This window comes from Tamandua tetradactyla, chromosome 10, assembly GCF_023851605.1.
Source record: "Tamandua tetradactyla isolate mTamTet1 chromosome 10, mTamTet1.pri, whole genome shotgun sequence".
Classification (NCBI taxonomy): Eukaryota; Metazoa; Chordata; class Mammalia; order Pilosa; family Myrmecophagidae; genus Tamandua; species Tamandua tetradactyla.
This window is the reverse complement of record NC_135336.1, coordinates 108438524-108453731: the sequence shown is the minus strand read 5'-3', so window position 1 is coordinate 108453731 and position 15208 is coordinate 108438524. Positions and strand designations below refer to the sequence as shown.

The 15208-nt window shown below is 47.8% G+C and overlaps 1 protein-coding gene across 1 annotated transcript in view; it reads left to right on the top strand.

The window, feature by feature from the left end:
- Positions 1 to 15208, top strand: part of FTCD (formimidoyltransferase cyclodeaminase) — a 56172-nt gene that overhangs the window by 35741 nt on the left and 5223 nt on the right. Inside the window, exons 9-11 of the mRNA XM_077119248.1 lie at positions 2710 to 2771; positions 3262 to 3391; positions 3567 to 3728. Of these exons, the coding sequence (XP_076975363.1) occupies positions 2710 to 2771; positions 3262 to 3391; positions 3567 to 3728 (354 nt within the window). The remainder of the gene's footprint in view (positions 1 to 2709; positions 2772 to 3261; positions 3392 to 3566; positions 3729 to 15208) is intronic.

Sequence of the window (15208 nt, the reverse complement as noted above, 5' to 3'; positions counted from 1 at the left end):
CAGGTGAAGGAAGCTGTGAAAATTAGTTCCCTTGTCTTTCAGCTGCCATTTCTGCTCTACATATAAATGATTATACTATTATTTTTACATTTCAAATTTAATAATTTACTCCATAGTTTCCATGGCTATTTAATCCTAGCTCTGTGAGTGAGGTCGACGTCACTTGTGTTTGCTCATGGCAGCTTGTCTCTTTGCCGGCTGGATTTCACCATCTGCAGTGTTTTAAGGAATAGTTCAAGGGGCTCTGTTCTCTGGTTCTGGCACCTTCCCCTGTCTTTATTCCTGTGAGTCAGCCGGACAGCCAAACTTGCAGTCACACCATCTTCCCTGGAGACATACAGACAGGGCCCAGCACCCTCTGGAATCGAAGGTCACGGTGGAGAGGTCAAAGGCCAGCCTCATACTGCACCCAACCCCCACCTCCTTCCACCCCCATGACCTTCTCTTTCTTTCTGATGGTAAAGAATTCCTTCTTTATCCTTGAAATTTAGTTACTCTGCCAGGTAAGTCTTAGTGTTGGCTACTATTCCCTGTCATTTTTCCTTGGAATAGTGTTCCTGGGCTTCACAGACCCCATTCCTGTGTAGTTTCTATTATGTCTGTGGCCCAGCTATGTGGTCCTTTACTTTAGGGACAGAAATGATACTGCGGTGGAATTTTCCGTCTTCTCTGTTGTCTCTTTCTTTACCATTTCTGCCCCATATTCACAGGGTTTGCTCAAGCCCCCAAGCCACTGATACACTTTATATACGTCTGTTCTCCTCCTGATAGTAAACTTTGTGTTGTAATATCTTCTTTTATTATAATTTCCTACTTACAGAAAAGGCACAAGAATAGCATAAAGAACTTCTTTTATGCCCTTTCTCCAGGGTCACTTTTTTTTTTTTTTTTTTTTGCCTCATTTGCTTTACCTTTCTCTCTTTTACATTCATGCAGAGTCATGTGTTTTTTTCTGGACCATTTGAGAGTAAGGTGACAAATTGTGACCCCTTGTCCCCAATTTGTTCAGGTATATTTCTTAGGAATAATGACCTTCTCTTCCATAAGGACAAAATATCAGGAAATCTAGTAATACAATTCTAGTATCTAATGCGTATTCCATGTTCAAACTGCATCATTGTTCCAGTAATTTTCTTTATAGCTCTTTATCTTCCAGTCCAGGACCGAGTCAGAACGGCATCACATGTAGTTGTCGTACCCTTAATATCAGCTTTAATCTGGAACAGTCCCCCAGCCTGCCCTGCCCTTCACTGACTGTGACCTGTCTTAAACGGGGCTAACGGGCAGGGCTGCTTTCCCACGACTGCACGGAAGTCAGGCGACCCACGATGCCCGCGTGTTGGCCTGGGGGTCTGGCTAAGGTGGTGCCCCTCGCAGGGCTCTGGGAGCCTTGCCTCCACACTTCCTTCTGGAGCGAGGAGGAACTGCAAGAGCCGGTAAATACCCTGTTCCTCTTGAGATTCCAAACAAGTTTAACATTCACTCTCGGCAAGAAAGAGTTTTCTACTCTCCCACATCTACATATTCTGTTTGATCCTCTCTTCTCTTTAACATATCAGTTGATGTTCTTTATTGGGGTGCCCTGCTCTCTGTGGTTTTGGGGGCCTGGTCTTGCCGATCGCTGCTCTCTCCTGGTGCCTATTATCGTGCGTGCGTGTTCTTTGGACTCTATCTGTCGTGATTTTTGGACACCTGGGTTTCAAGTTTGTTCTTCCAAGGAGCGTCTGCATCTGCTTCTGTTAGGGGCTCGGGGGCACCCCAGCACAGGGCTACCGTGAGCTCAGTTCTCTGCTTGGACTTTGGGATTACCAGGTAGAGAATTCTGGCCCAGTCCCCATTAGGGTGGGGACTTCCCAGGAGACCGGAAACTGTCCGGCTGTCTTCTTTGGTGGGTGGTGTCCTAGCCCAGCCAGGGGCCATCACCGTTCGGGGGTGCCCCACCTGACCCCCATTCTTTGAAAGCTGGAGCTGTCCCCTGCTGTCGGGGCAGCTGCTCTTTGTGGAGTCACGCTGCCCTTTCTGGCCTTGAATGATTTCTTATATTTTCTGCCTACTTAGCCATGGATTTAAAAAATATTCCGCCTGCCTTTCTCCAGCTTCCTGGGTGGGAAGGAATTTGCCCCTGGGCAGGTGTGCTCTCGCCCTCTCCCCCGCTGGTTTTCTCCCACAAGCAGCGCTGACTGCGTCCCGTTGGGCCGTGCAGGTGGCAGCCTGCATTGCTGGGTGTTTTGGTGGGATGAATTTGAGTATTAAATGGGGGTTTTGACGATTTTATTCTGACTAAATGGAACATTATTTTTTTTTCTTCACGTAAGTTCTATTTTTAGGCGAGTCAGGGCAGTTCCTAGACTGAAGTAAACCTTCACGCTGGAGGGTAAAACCCTGTGCAAAGGCAGGGCTGGGGCTGACCGGGCGGATCCCCCGGGCGGGCAGAGGTGCTGCCTTCTTGGCGCAGGTGTGAGGGCTGCACGTGCCCCCCCACCCCGTCAGCTTCCCCGTCGTGGGGGGCATGGGGTGGGTTTGCTGGAGGTGTGGTGAGGCCCTGCTCTGCTGCCGTCCAGGAGCTCCGGCTTGGAGGTGGGGCCAGAGGTCAGGCCGGTGTCACAGGGGGGCTGGGTGCCCACCACTGCCCGCCCACGCCACGTAAGGCTGGGTTCAGGGCAGAGGTGCGGGGCCTCCCGACAGGAGCTGTCTCCCTGGTCTCCGCAGGTGGTCAGCCGCCTGGGCCTGGACTCCCTGTCACCCTTCAACCCCAAGGAGCGGATCATCGAGTGAGCCCCGCCCGCCCCGCCCCCACTCCACTCCCGCCCCGCCCCCACTTCCTTCCCGTCCCGCCCCACCCCCGCCGGCCGTGCAGATGGGGATGATGCCTTGTGGGCGGGCCTGGGGGCAGTGGAGCCAGGAGGGGGCAGCTCCACCCTTGCAGCCGGGCGCCAGGGTCAAGAGGAAGGTCCCGGCAGGGGCGGTTGGGGGGCTGGGGACTGGGGAGCGGGGGGCTGGGGGGCTGGGGGGCTGGGGACCGGGGGGACCGGGGGGCTGGGGCCTGGGCGACTGGAGCCGGAGGCATGGCCTTGCAGCTGGCCCCCCAGCCCAGGGCCACAACCCGCTCCAGCCGCCCAGCCCTGAGCCCGGAGCAGCCTTTGCGGGGCCCTTTCCTACTTTGAAGGGGCACACGGGGCTGGGGGTGTGACTCGCAGGGCCCGCCTGGGGCCCTAGCCCTGGCCGCCGGGACGAGCCGGGGACCCGCTGCCCTGCCCGCAGGTACCTGGTCCAGGACGGCAGCGCCGAAGGCCCCCTGGTCAGCAAGTCCCTGCGCGCCTTCATCGGCGACGTGGGCGCACGCTCAGCGGCCCCGGGGGGCGGCTCGGTGGCTGCGGCGACCGCTGCTATGGTGAGTGCGGGGCCGGGCAGGGGCGGGGGCGCGAGGCGGAGACCCCTCTGCCTTCGGACCCCGGCGCCGGGACCTCGCACCAGCGGCAGCGCAGGGACAGAGGTGCGCCCGGGGACCGCGCAGCCCCGGGCAGGCCGAGGCCCCGCGTGGGTCCCGCATCCCTCCTCTCGCCCAGGGCGCGGCGCTGGCCTCCATGGTGGGCCTGATGACCTACGGGCGGCGCCAGTTCGAAGCCCTGGACGCGACGATGCGGCGCCTGCTCCCACCGCTACACCGCGCCTCGCGCGCGCTCACCGCGCTGGTGGACGCCGACGCCCAGGCCTTTGCCGGCTGCCTGGTGAGCACCGGCGGGTGCGGCAGGGCGGGGACGGCGCGGTGCTTGTCCGGGTCTCTGCAGTGAGGCGCCTCCCTTTTCAGGAGTCCACTGCTTCAAGCTCTGTTTTGGGTCTCTGCTTAGGTGGCTTTCCCCAGGCCGGTGCTAGGCAGCTTCCCCTACCAGCGCTCTGCTCTGTCCACTGCCCCTCGCAGATGCTGTGTTTTTCACCTCTGTGCCAGTCCTGCACCGAGCAAGTCTGTTGTGGCCATTGGTCACCTCCTGTCTGTGTGGCATTTTGGTGGTTCTCTCAATGTTTCAGACTTTTCCGTTATCATATTTGTGTTGGTGATCTGTGGTCTCTGACGTCACCATTGTAATTGTTTTGGGGTGCCACCGACCACACCCACATGGACTGCGAGCTTCGTGGTGCACGCCTGTGTGTGCGTGTGTGTGCGTGTGTATGCGTGTGTGTGTGTGGCTGCTCCACCTCCAGCTGACCCATACACTCCCCTTGGCCGCCCTGGTCCCTGAGCCACAACAGTGTTGAAATCAGGCCAGTTAATAACCCTACAGTGGCCTCTGAGTGCCCAAGTGAAAGGAAGAGTCGCTTGTCTTTTGCCGTAAATCAAAACTTAGGAAAGATAAAGCTCGGTGAGGAAGGCACGCCAGCAGCTGAGAGAGGCGGGAAGCTCGGCCTTGGGGCTGCTGGCCAAGCTGTGAACACACAGGGAAAGTCCTGGAGGGAAATGTAACGTGCGACTCCAGGAACACAGGAGTGATGAGACAGTGGGACACACTGCTGCTTTGGAGGGCGCTTTAGTGGTCTGGATAGAACAAGCCAGATACCACAGCCCCTTAGCCAAAAGCTCCTCCAGAGCAGGGCCCAGCTCCCTTCAATTCCACGAAGGCTGAGCGAGGTGAGGAAGCTGCCGGAGAAAAGACACTAAGAGGTTGGTCCATGAGGTTTAAGGAAAGAAGCCGAGCATCTCCCTGACATCAAAGTGTGAGATGAGGCAGCAGGTGCTGCTGTAGAAGCTGCAGCAGGTTGACCAGAAGACCTGGCTAAGGTCATCGATAAAGGTGGCTACACCAAACAACAGGTTTTCAGTGTAGGAGAAACAGCCTTCCATTGGAAGAAGATGCCATCTAGGACTTTTACAGCCTGGGAGAAGTCAGTGCCTGGAGTCAAAGGACAGGCTGACTCTCTCGTTAGGGGCTAATGCAGCAGGTGAGTTTAAGTGGAAGCCAGTGCTCATTTATCGCTCTGAAAATCCTAGCCCTTAAGGATTACACTACATGGACTCTGCCTGTGCTCAATATATGGAACAACAACGCTTGGAGGACAGCACATCTGTTCACAACATGGTTTACTGACTGTTTTAAGCTCCCCTTAAAATCTATTACTGCGAAACAAAGACCCCTTTTAAATATCACTGCTCATTGACAATGCACCTGTCACCCGCGAGCTGTACAATGAGGTGGATGTTGCTTTCATGCTGCTAACACAACATCCGTTCTGCAGCCCATGGATCCAGGAGTCAAATTGACTTTCAAGTCCTATTATTTAAGAAGTACATTTTGTAAGCTGCCATAGATAGTGATTCCTCTAATGGATCTGGGCAGTCAGTTGAAAACCTTTTGAAAAGGACTTACCATTCTAGATGAATTAAGAACGTTTGTGATTTGTGGGAGGAGATCAAAGAATCAATGTTAACAGGAGTCTGAAGACGTTGGCCCCAGCCTTCATGGATGACTTTGAGGAGTTCAGGACGTCGATGGAGGAAGTCGCTGCAGATGTGGTGGGAACAGCCGGAGAACCAGAATGAGAAGCGGAGACTGAGATGGGGCTGAATGGCTGCAATTTCATGATAAAGCTGGAATGGATGAGGAGACACTTCTTATGGATGAGCAAAGAAAGTGGTTTCTTGAGATGGAATCTATGTCTGGTGAAGATGCTGTGAAACACTAGATGACAACCAAGAATTTAGACTTACATCAACTGAGTTGATGAAGAAGCATCAGTCTTTGAGAGGCCTGACTCCAATCCTCTGTGATTACTGCAGGTAGAATGCTATGAAACAGCATTGCATGCTACAGAGAAATCTTTCATGAAAGGGAGAATCACTCAATGGAGCAAACATCGTTGTCTTATTTTGGGAATCTGCCATAGCCAGCCCAGCCTTGGGCAGCACCACCTGCTCCATCAGCAGCCACCAGCACCGAGGCAGGACCCTCCATGGGCAGTACCACCTGCTCCATCAGCAGCCACCAGCACTGAGGCAGGACCCTCCACCAGCAGGAAGGTTGAGCTCGCCGAAGGCTCAGATGATGGGTAGCTTTTTTTTTTTATTTTTAGCAATAAGGTATTTTAAACATGGTGCTATTTCACATTTTCAATAGACTATAGTATAGTGTAAATATAACTTTTATATGCCCTTGAAAACCAAAATATTTGTATGATTCACTTTATTGTGATATTTGCTTTATTTCAATGTCTGGAACCAAACTAAAAATCTCTAAGGTGTGGCTGTAATGTTTTGTAGACATTTATGGTTTGATTAATTTTAGACTTTCAAAGATGTTTAAAGGCATGTTATTCAGCTTTAAAATAGCTATTAAAGATTTAGGGGTAAGAAATAAAGCCTTCTGGTAAAGGTAACCATTTGGGTAATTGTAAATATGCTGGTATTATTGTATTGTATTGCTAGGTACCTAATTCCACTTCCTACTTCTTAAAGGTGCTAAAGTGCAGGGCGGGCCACGGTGGCTCAGCAGGTAAGAATGCTTGCCTGCCAAGCCCAAGGACCCGGGTTCGATTCCCGGTGCCTGCCCATGTAAAAAAAAAAAAAAAAAAGGTGCTAAAGTGCAAATGATTGAGAAATCTATGGTTTTGTACATGTGATATGCAAAGATATAAGTGGTAACAAGTACAAAAAAGGTAGGGATATGGAGGGGTATAGGAAAAGTATATCTGTATGCTATTGAAGTCAAGTCGGGATCAAACTAAATGTGTTTGTTATATATTTTGGATATTGAATCTTAGCTCCATGGTTACCACAAGGGAAATAGATGAAAAATATATCCAGATAGAAAAGAGAAGGCAGTCAATAAGGTACAACACAAAAAATCAAATAAATTAGATAAATATATAAGTACGCATTAATAAAAGAATTGAAAGACAAAAAAGGTATAAGACTTACAAAGGCTAAATAGTAAAATAACTTAAGGAACTCCTGCATTATCAGTAGTTACTTTAAATACAAATGGATTAAACTTTCCAGTCAAAAGGCAGAGGTTGGCAGAATGGATTAAAAAAAAGCATGAACCAACTATATGCTGTTTGCGAGCTTTAAAGTCAAAACTACAAGTAGGATGAAAGTGGAAGGGTGGGAAAAATATACTATGTGAGTAGTATCCAGAAGAGAACTGGGGTAGATATACTAATATCAGATAAAATAGACTTTAAGTCAAAGGCAGTTATGAGGGACAAAGATGGTCATTAATACTGATAAAAGAGTCAACTCAACAGGAAGATGTAACAATTATAAATATACATGCCGGTCATGGTCAGGTTCATGTGTCAACTTGGCCAAGTGGTGGTACCTGTTTGTCTAGTTGGGCAAGTGCTGGCCTGTCTGTTGCGATGAGGACATTTCATAGAATTAAATCGTGATCACGTCAGCTACATCCACAGCTGATTCCATTTGTAATCAGCCAAGGGGAATGTCTTCTGCAATGAGTGATGCTCAGTCTAATCACTGGAAGCCTTTTAAGGAGGATTCAGAAGAGACAGGCTCTCTTCCTGCTTCGGCTGGTGAGCCTCTCCTGTGGAGTTCGTCCAGACCCTCCATCGGAGTCATCAGCTTCATAGCCTGCCCTACAGATTTTGGACTCTGCATTCCCATGGTCACGTGAGACACTTTTATAAATTTCATATTTGTGAGTGTTCCCTGTTGATTCTGTTTCTCTAGAGAACCCTAAATAATACATAATGGTACCAGGAGTGGTTCTGAAGAAACAGAATCCTAAAAATGGGTTTTTATAAATGGTTTTCTACTCTGACTGGACTCAAAGGCACTAAGGACTCTGATTCCCGTAATCAGAATGACTCTCAAAGTTCAAGGAGTGAGTTGGCAAAAGGGATAGTCAGAATATCACCATTTGATTCTTCTAATGCTTTGCCTGTATGAAGCCAGGCTCTAGGATATAATGTTTTTGACACCTTTACAGAGTTTTGTGGAAATAAGAAGCATAGAGATGCTGGTTGGTTGTTGTTAGATACACTGGCTACATTAAGGAGTGAAAGGAATGGGCTTAAGGCTTCAAATGGGAAGCTTAAGCGCCGTTTGACAGACGTAGACGTTTCTATGAGTGTCCTGAAGGAAAATTTTATTTCCTGTAGTCGTAGACTTGAGATCTCTGAAAATCAGACTCAGATTCTTATTGTTAGAGTAGCGACTTTACAACGTAAACTGAAATCTCAATCTTGCATGGTGTCTGCCATTAAAGTGAGGGCATTGATTGGAAAGGAGTGGGACCCTGAAAAATGGGATGTGACATATGGATTGATAATGATGTTGGGGGTGAGGTTGAAACCCTAGACCATGCTGAGTCTTCTCTAGATAACCTTGTAATAGTTTGCCCTGAGGACATAGCTGCCCCACCAGCCTGCCTTGAGGAGTTGGCCACCCAACCTCCTCCTGAAGGGATTAGCCCTAGAGTTATTAATCCTGTTTCACCAGATGAAACTGCAAATGAAGGCCCTGGAGCAAATGGCTTGGAAGATATTTCTAATTCTTTTCATGACACACCCCTACCACCCCTCATTTCCTCCAGACCTATAACTAGACTAAAGTCCCAACAGGCCCCTAAAGTTGAGGTACAAAGTATCACACATGAGGAGGTACGTTATACTCCCAAAGAACTGTGTGAGTTTTCCAATTTATATAGACAGTAATCAGGAGAATATGTGTGGCAATGGATTTTAAGGGTGTGGGATAATGGCGGGAGGAATACAAGGATGGATCATGCTGAATTTATTGATATGGGCTGACTAAGCAGAGATTCTGCATTCAGTGTTATAGCTCGAGCAGTTAGAAAAGGTGTTAACAGTTTGTTGGGATGGTTGGCTGAAACATGGATCAAAAGATGGCTGACATTACTTGAGGTTGAAATACCAGAACTGCTTTGGTATAATGTAGACGAGGGGATCCAGAGGCTTGAGAGATTGGAATGTTAGAGTGGATTTATCATGCAAAGCCTGCTCTTACACCCCAGGAATGTCCGGAGGATGCACCTTTCACCAGAACAGTGAGAAATAAATTTGTGAGACTAGCACCATCATCCCTCAAGAGCTCTGTGGTTGCACTTCTCTGTAGGTCAGATATTACTGTAGGAACTGCTGTCACTGAGCTGTAATCCTTAAACACAATGGGGATGACAGGATCCTGAGTTGGCAGAAGCCAGGTGGCAGCACTTAATTGCCAAAGACAGGGTAGACATGGCTATTGTAATAGACAACAAACTCAAAGGAGGCATCAAAATTATATGACACGCAGAGATTTGTGGCATTGGCTAGTAAATCACGGGGTACCTAGAAATACAATAGAAGGGCAGTCTACTAAATTCTTGTTGGAGCTGTATAAACAAAAGAGTTCTAGGTCAAGTGAACAGAAGTCTAACCTGAATTACAAAAACACAGAGTCACGGCCCCTTAATCAATTTCCAGACTTGAAACAGTTTACAGACCCTGAGCCCCTTGAATGAAGGGGAGGCCAGGTCCCTATGGGGAAGAAACCTGTTACACTGCCACAAATTTATACTGTTAATCTTCCTCTAAGTCTTCCCCAAGGAGACCGACAGCCTTTTACCAGGGTAACTGTGCATTGGGGAAAAGGAAATGATCAGATATTTTGGGGATTATTTAGACACTGGTTCAGAAGTGACATTAATTCCAGGGGACCCAAAACGTCACTCTGGACCACCAGTCAGAGTGGGGGCTTATGGAGGCCAGGTGATCAATGGAGTTTTAGCTCAGGTCTGTCTCACAGTGGGTCCAGTGGGCCCCCGGACCCATCCTGTAGTTATTTCCCCAGTTCCGGAATGTATAATTGGCATAGACATACTGAGCAACTGGCAGAATCCCCACGTTGGTTCTCTAACTCGTGCAGTGAGGGCTATTATGGTGGGAAAGGCCAAGTGGAAGCCACTAGAACTGCCCCTACCAAGCAAAATAGTAAATCAAAAGCAATACCGTATTCTTGGAGGGATTGCAGAGATTACTGCCACTCTTAAGTGCTTGAAAGATGCAGGGGTGGTGATTCCCACCACATCCCCGTTCAACTCTCCTATTTGGCCTGTGCAGAAAACAGATGGGTCTTGGAAAATGACAGTGGATTATCGTAAACTCAGCCAGGTGGTAACTCCAATTGCAGCTGCTGTTCCAGAGGTAGTGTCATTGCTTGAGCAAATCAATACATCCCCTAGTACCTGGTATGCAGCTATTGATCTGGCAAATGCTTTTTTCTCAATAGCTATTAGTAAGGACCACCAGAAACAGTTTTCTTTCCTCTGGCAAGGTCAGCAATATACTTTCAATGACCTACCTCAGGGGTATATCAACTCTCCGGCCCTAATCTTGTCATAATCTTGTCTGCAGGGGATCTTGATCATTTCTCCCTCCCACAAAACATCACACTGGTCCACTAGATTGATGATATCATGTTGATTGGACCTAGTAAGCAAGAAGTAACAACTCCTCTAGACTTACTGGTAAGGCATTTGTGTGTCAGAGGATGGGAGATAAATCCAACAAAAATATAGGGGTCGACTTCCGGAGAAGATGGCGGCTTAGTAAGACGCGCGGGTCTTAGTTCCTCCTCCAGAACAGCAACTAAAGAAACAGAAACAATACAAAACAGTTCCCAGAGCCACGACAGAGACAAAAAAGACAGCGTACCCCATTCTGGAACAGCTGAACGGGCAGGGAGAATCCGCTGCGGTGAGATACCCGAGGGGCGCGCGTTTTCCCAGCCGGGGTGGCTGGCAACTGGGGTCCCCTCCACGCACGTGGCTCCCCGGTCTGACTGGGAACATTGGATAGCGGGGCCCTCCCGCCACGCTTGGCGTCTCGGGCCAGCTGGGCAATTTGGACTGGCACTCCCCCAAGCCGTGGCGGCCGGCGACCCCCCCTCCACGCACGGTTTCCCGGGCCGACTGCGAGATTCGGATTGGCAAGTTAAAGGAGCCACAGCATCTTTTACTGGTGGGCCCCGCAGACAGACGAGCGCCACGAGCGCCACCTACTGGGCAGGAAAAGAAAAACAACCCAGAGATTTCACAGAAAAACCTTTCAACCAGCCGGGTCCCACACCCAGGGAAATCTGATCAAATGCCCAGACACCAGCAGAAAATAATGGATCACGCTCGGAAAATTGAAGATATGGCCCAGTCAAAGGAACAAACCAATAGTTCAAATGAGATACAGGAGCTGAGGCAACTAATGCTGAATATACGAACAGAAATGGAAAAACTCTTCAAAAACCAAATCAATAAATTGAGGGAGGACATGAAGAAGACATGGGCTGAACAAAAAGAAGAAATAGAAAATCTGAAAAAACAAATCACAGAACTTATGGGAGTGAAGGACAAAGAAGAAAAAATGGAAAAAACAATGGATATCTACAATGGTAGATCTAAAGAGACAGAAGCTACAATTAGTGAACTGGAGGATGGAACATCTGAATTCCAAAAAGAAACAGAAACTATAGGGAAAAGAATGGAAAAACTTGAGCAGGGGATCAGGGAACTGAATGACAATATGAAGCTCACAAATATACGTGGTGTGGGTGTCCCAGAAGGAGAAGAGAAGGGAAAAGGAGGAGAAAAACTAATGGAAGAAATTATCACTGAAAATTTCCCAACTCTTATGAAAGACCTAAATTTACAGATCCAAGAAGTGCAGCGAAACCAAAGAGAATAGACCCAAATAGGCGTTCTCCAAGACACTTACTAGTTAGAATGTCAGAGGTCAAAGAGAAAGAGAGGATCTTGAAAGCAGCAAGAGAAAAACAATCTGTCACATACAAGGGAAACCCAATAAGACTATGTGTAGATTTCTCAGCAGAAACCATGGAAGCTAGAAGACAGTGGGATGATATATTTAAATTACTAAAAGAGAAAAACTGCCAACCAAGACTCCTATATCCAGCAAAATTGTCCTTCAAAAATGAGGGAGAAATTAAAACATTCTCAGACAAAAAGTCACTGAGAGAATTTGTGACCAAGAGACCAGCTCTGCAAGAAATACTAAAGGGAGCACTAGAGTCAGATACGAAAAGACAGAAGAGAGAGGTATGGAGTAAAGTGTAGAAAGAAGGAAAATCAGATATGATATATATAATACAAAAGCCAAAATGGTAGAGGAAAATATTATCCAAACAGTAATAACACTAAAAGTTAATGGACTGAATTTCCCAATCAAAAGACATAGACTGGCAGAATGGATTACGACCCAGCAATACCACTGCTAGGTATCTACTCAAAGGACTTAAGGGCAAAGACACAGATGGACATTTGCACACCAGTGTTTATAGCAGCATTATCTACAATTGCAAAGAGATGGAAACAGCCAAAATGTCCATCAACAGACGAGTGGCTAAACAAACTGTGGCGTATACCTACGATGAAATATTATGCAGCTTTAAGACAGACTAAACTTATGAAGCATGTAATAACATGGATGGACCTAGAGAACATTATGCTGAGTGAGTCTAGCCAAAAACTAAAGGACAAATACTGTATGGTCCCACTGATGTGAACTGATATTCGAGAATCAGCTTGGAATATATCATTGGTAACAGAGACCAGCAGGAGTTAGAAACAGGGTAAGATAATGGGTAATTGGAGCTGAAGGGATACAGATTGTGCAACAGGACTAGATACAAAAACTCAAAAATGGACAGCACAATAATACCTAAGTGTAATGTAACTATGTTGGAACACTGAATGAAGCTGCACCTGAAATATAGTTTTTTGTTTGTTTGTTTTAAAAAAAAATAGGAATGTTTGTGAAAAAAAAATATATAGGGGTCTTCCACCTCAGTGAAATTTCTGGGTTTCCAATGGTATGGGGCGTGTTAAGATATGCCTTCTAAGGTGAAGGGTAAGTTGCTGCATCTGGCCCCTCTTATGACCAAAAAAGAGGCACAATGCCTAGTTGGTCTCTTTTAATTTTGGCAACAACATATTTCTCATTTGTGTGTGCATTTCCAGCCCATTTATCAAGTGACCTGAAAAGCTGCTAATTTTGAGTGGGGACCTGAACAAGAGGAGGCTCTGCGACAGGTCCAGGCTACAGTACAAGCTGCTCTGCCACTTGGGCCATATGATCCAGCAGATCCAACGGTGCTGGAAGTGTCAGTGGCAAATAGAGATGCTGTCTGGAGCCTTTGGCAGTCCCCTATAAGAGAATCACAACGCAGACCCTTAGGATTTTGGAGCAAAGCCTTACCATCTGCTGCAGATAACTACTCTCCTTCTGAGAAACAGCTTTTGTCCTGCTACTGGGCCTTAGTAGAGACTGAACGCTTAACCATGGGCCACCAAGTTACCATGAGACCTGAGTTGCCTATCATGAGCTGGGTGTTGTCTGACCCACCAAGCCATAAAGTTGGGCATGCATAGCAGCACTCTATTGTAAAATGGAAATGGTACATATGAGATAGAGCAAGAGCAGGTCCTGAAGGCACAAGTAAGTTACATGAAGAAGTGGCCCAAATTCCCATGGTTTCCACTCCTGCCACATTACCATCTCTTTCTCAGACCAGAGCCATGGCCTCTTGGGGAGTTCCTTACAGTGAATTGACTGAGGAAGAGAAAACTCGGGCCTGGTTTTCAGATGGCTCAGCACGATATGCAGGTACCACCCAAGAGTGGACAGCTGCAGCAGTACAACCCCTCTCTGGGGTGTCCTTGAAGGACAGTGGTGAGGGGAAATCCTCCCAGTGGGCAGAACTTCGAGCAGTGCACCTGGTTGTTCATTTTGCTTGGAAGGAGAACTGGCCAGAGGTGCGTTTGTATACTGACTCATGGGCTGTTGCTAATGGTTTGGCTGGATGGTCAGGGACTTGGAAAGGCCATAATTGGAAAATTGATGATAAAGAGGTCTGGGGAAGAAGCATGTGGATAGACCTTTCTGAGTGGGCTAAAAACATGAAGATATTTGTGTCCCATGTGAATGCACACCAGAGGGTGACTTCAGCAGAGGAAGATTTTTTTTTTTTTTTTTTTTTTTTTTTTTTTTTTTTAAAGGAAAGACAGAGAGAAGGAAGGAAGGATAGAAGGAAGGAAGGAAGGAAGAAAGGGAAACATTTTTAAACATTTTCTTGTTTTATTGTATTCTGTTTCTCCGTTTTTGTTACATGGGGTGGGGCCGGGAATCGAACCGAGGTCCTCCGGCATAGCAGGCAAGCACTTTGCCCGCTGAGCCACCGCGGCCCGCCCCAGCAGAGGAAGATTTTAATAATCAAGTGGATAAGATGACCTGTTCTGTGGATACCAGTCAGCCTCTTTCCCCAGCAACTCCTGTCATTGCCCAATGGGCTCATGAACAAAGTGGTCATGGTGGTAGGGATGGAGGTTATGCATGGGCTCAGCAACATGGACTTCCACTCACCAAGGCTGACCTGGCTACAGCCACTGCTGAGTGCCCAATCTGCCAGCAGCAGAGACCCACACTCAGCCCCCGATATGGCACCATTCCCCGAGGTGACCAGCCGGCTACATGGTGGCTGGTTGATTACATTGGACCACTCCCTTTATGGAAGGGGCAGCGATTTGTTCTAACTGGAATAGACACATACTCTGGATATGGGTTTGCTTTCCCTGCATGGAATGCTTCTGCCAAAACTACCATCCGTGGGCTTACAGAATGCCTTATCCATCGTCATGGTATTCCACATAGCATTGCTTCGGATCAAGGAACACAGTTCACAGCAAATGAAGTGCGGGAATGGGCACATGCTCATGGAATTCTCTGGTCTTACCATGTTCCCCATCATCCAGAAGCAGCTGGATTGATAGAACGGTGGAATGGCCTTTTGAAAACTCAATTATGGTGCCAACTAGGGGCAATACCTTGAAGGGCTGGGGTAATGTTCTCCAGGAAGCTGTGTATGCTCTGAATCAGCATCCGCTGTATGGTGCTGTTTCTCCATAGCCAGGGTCTATGGGTCCAGGAGCCAAGGGTGGAAATGGGAGTGGTGCCACTCACTATTACTCCTAGTGATCCACTAGGAAAATTTTTGCTTCCTGTCCCTGCGACCCTGAGCTCTGCTTGTCTACAGGTTTTAGTTCCAAAAAGGGGAGTGCTTACCCCAGGAGAAACAACAATGATTCCTTGAACTGGAATCTAAGACTGCCACCTGGTCACTTTGGGCTACTCACGCCCCTGGATCAACAAGCCAAGAAAAGGATTGCAGTATTTTTCTGGGTGAGTGACC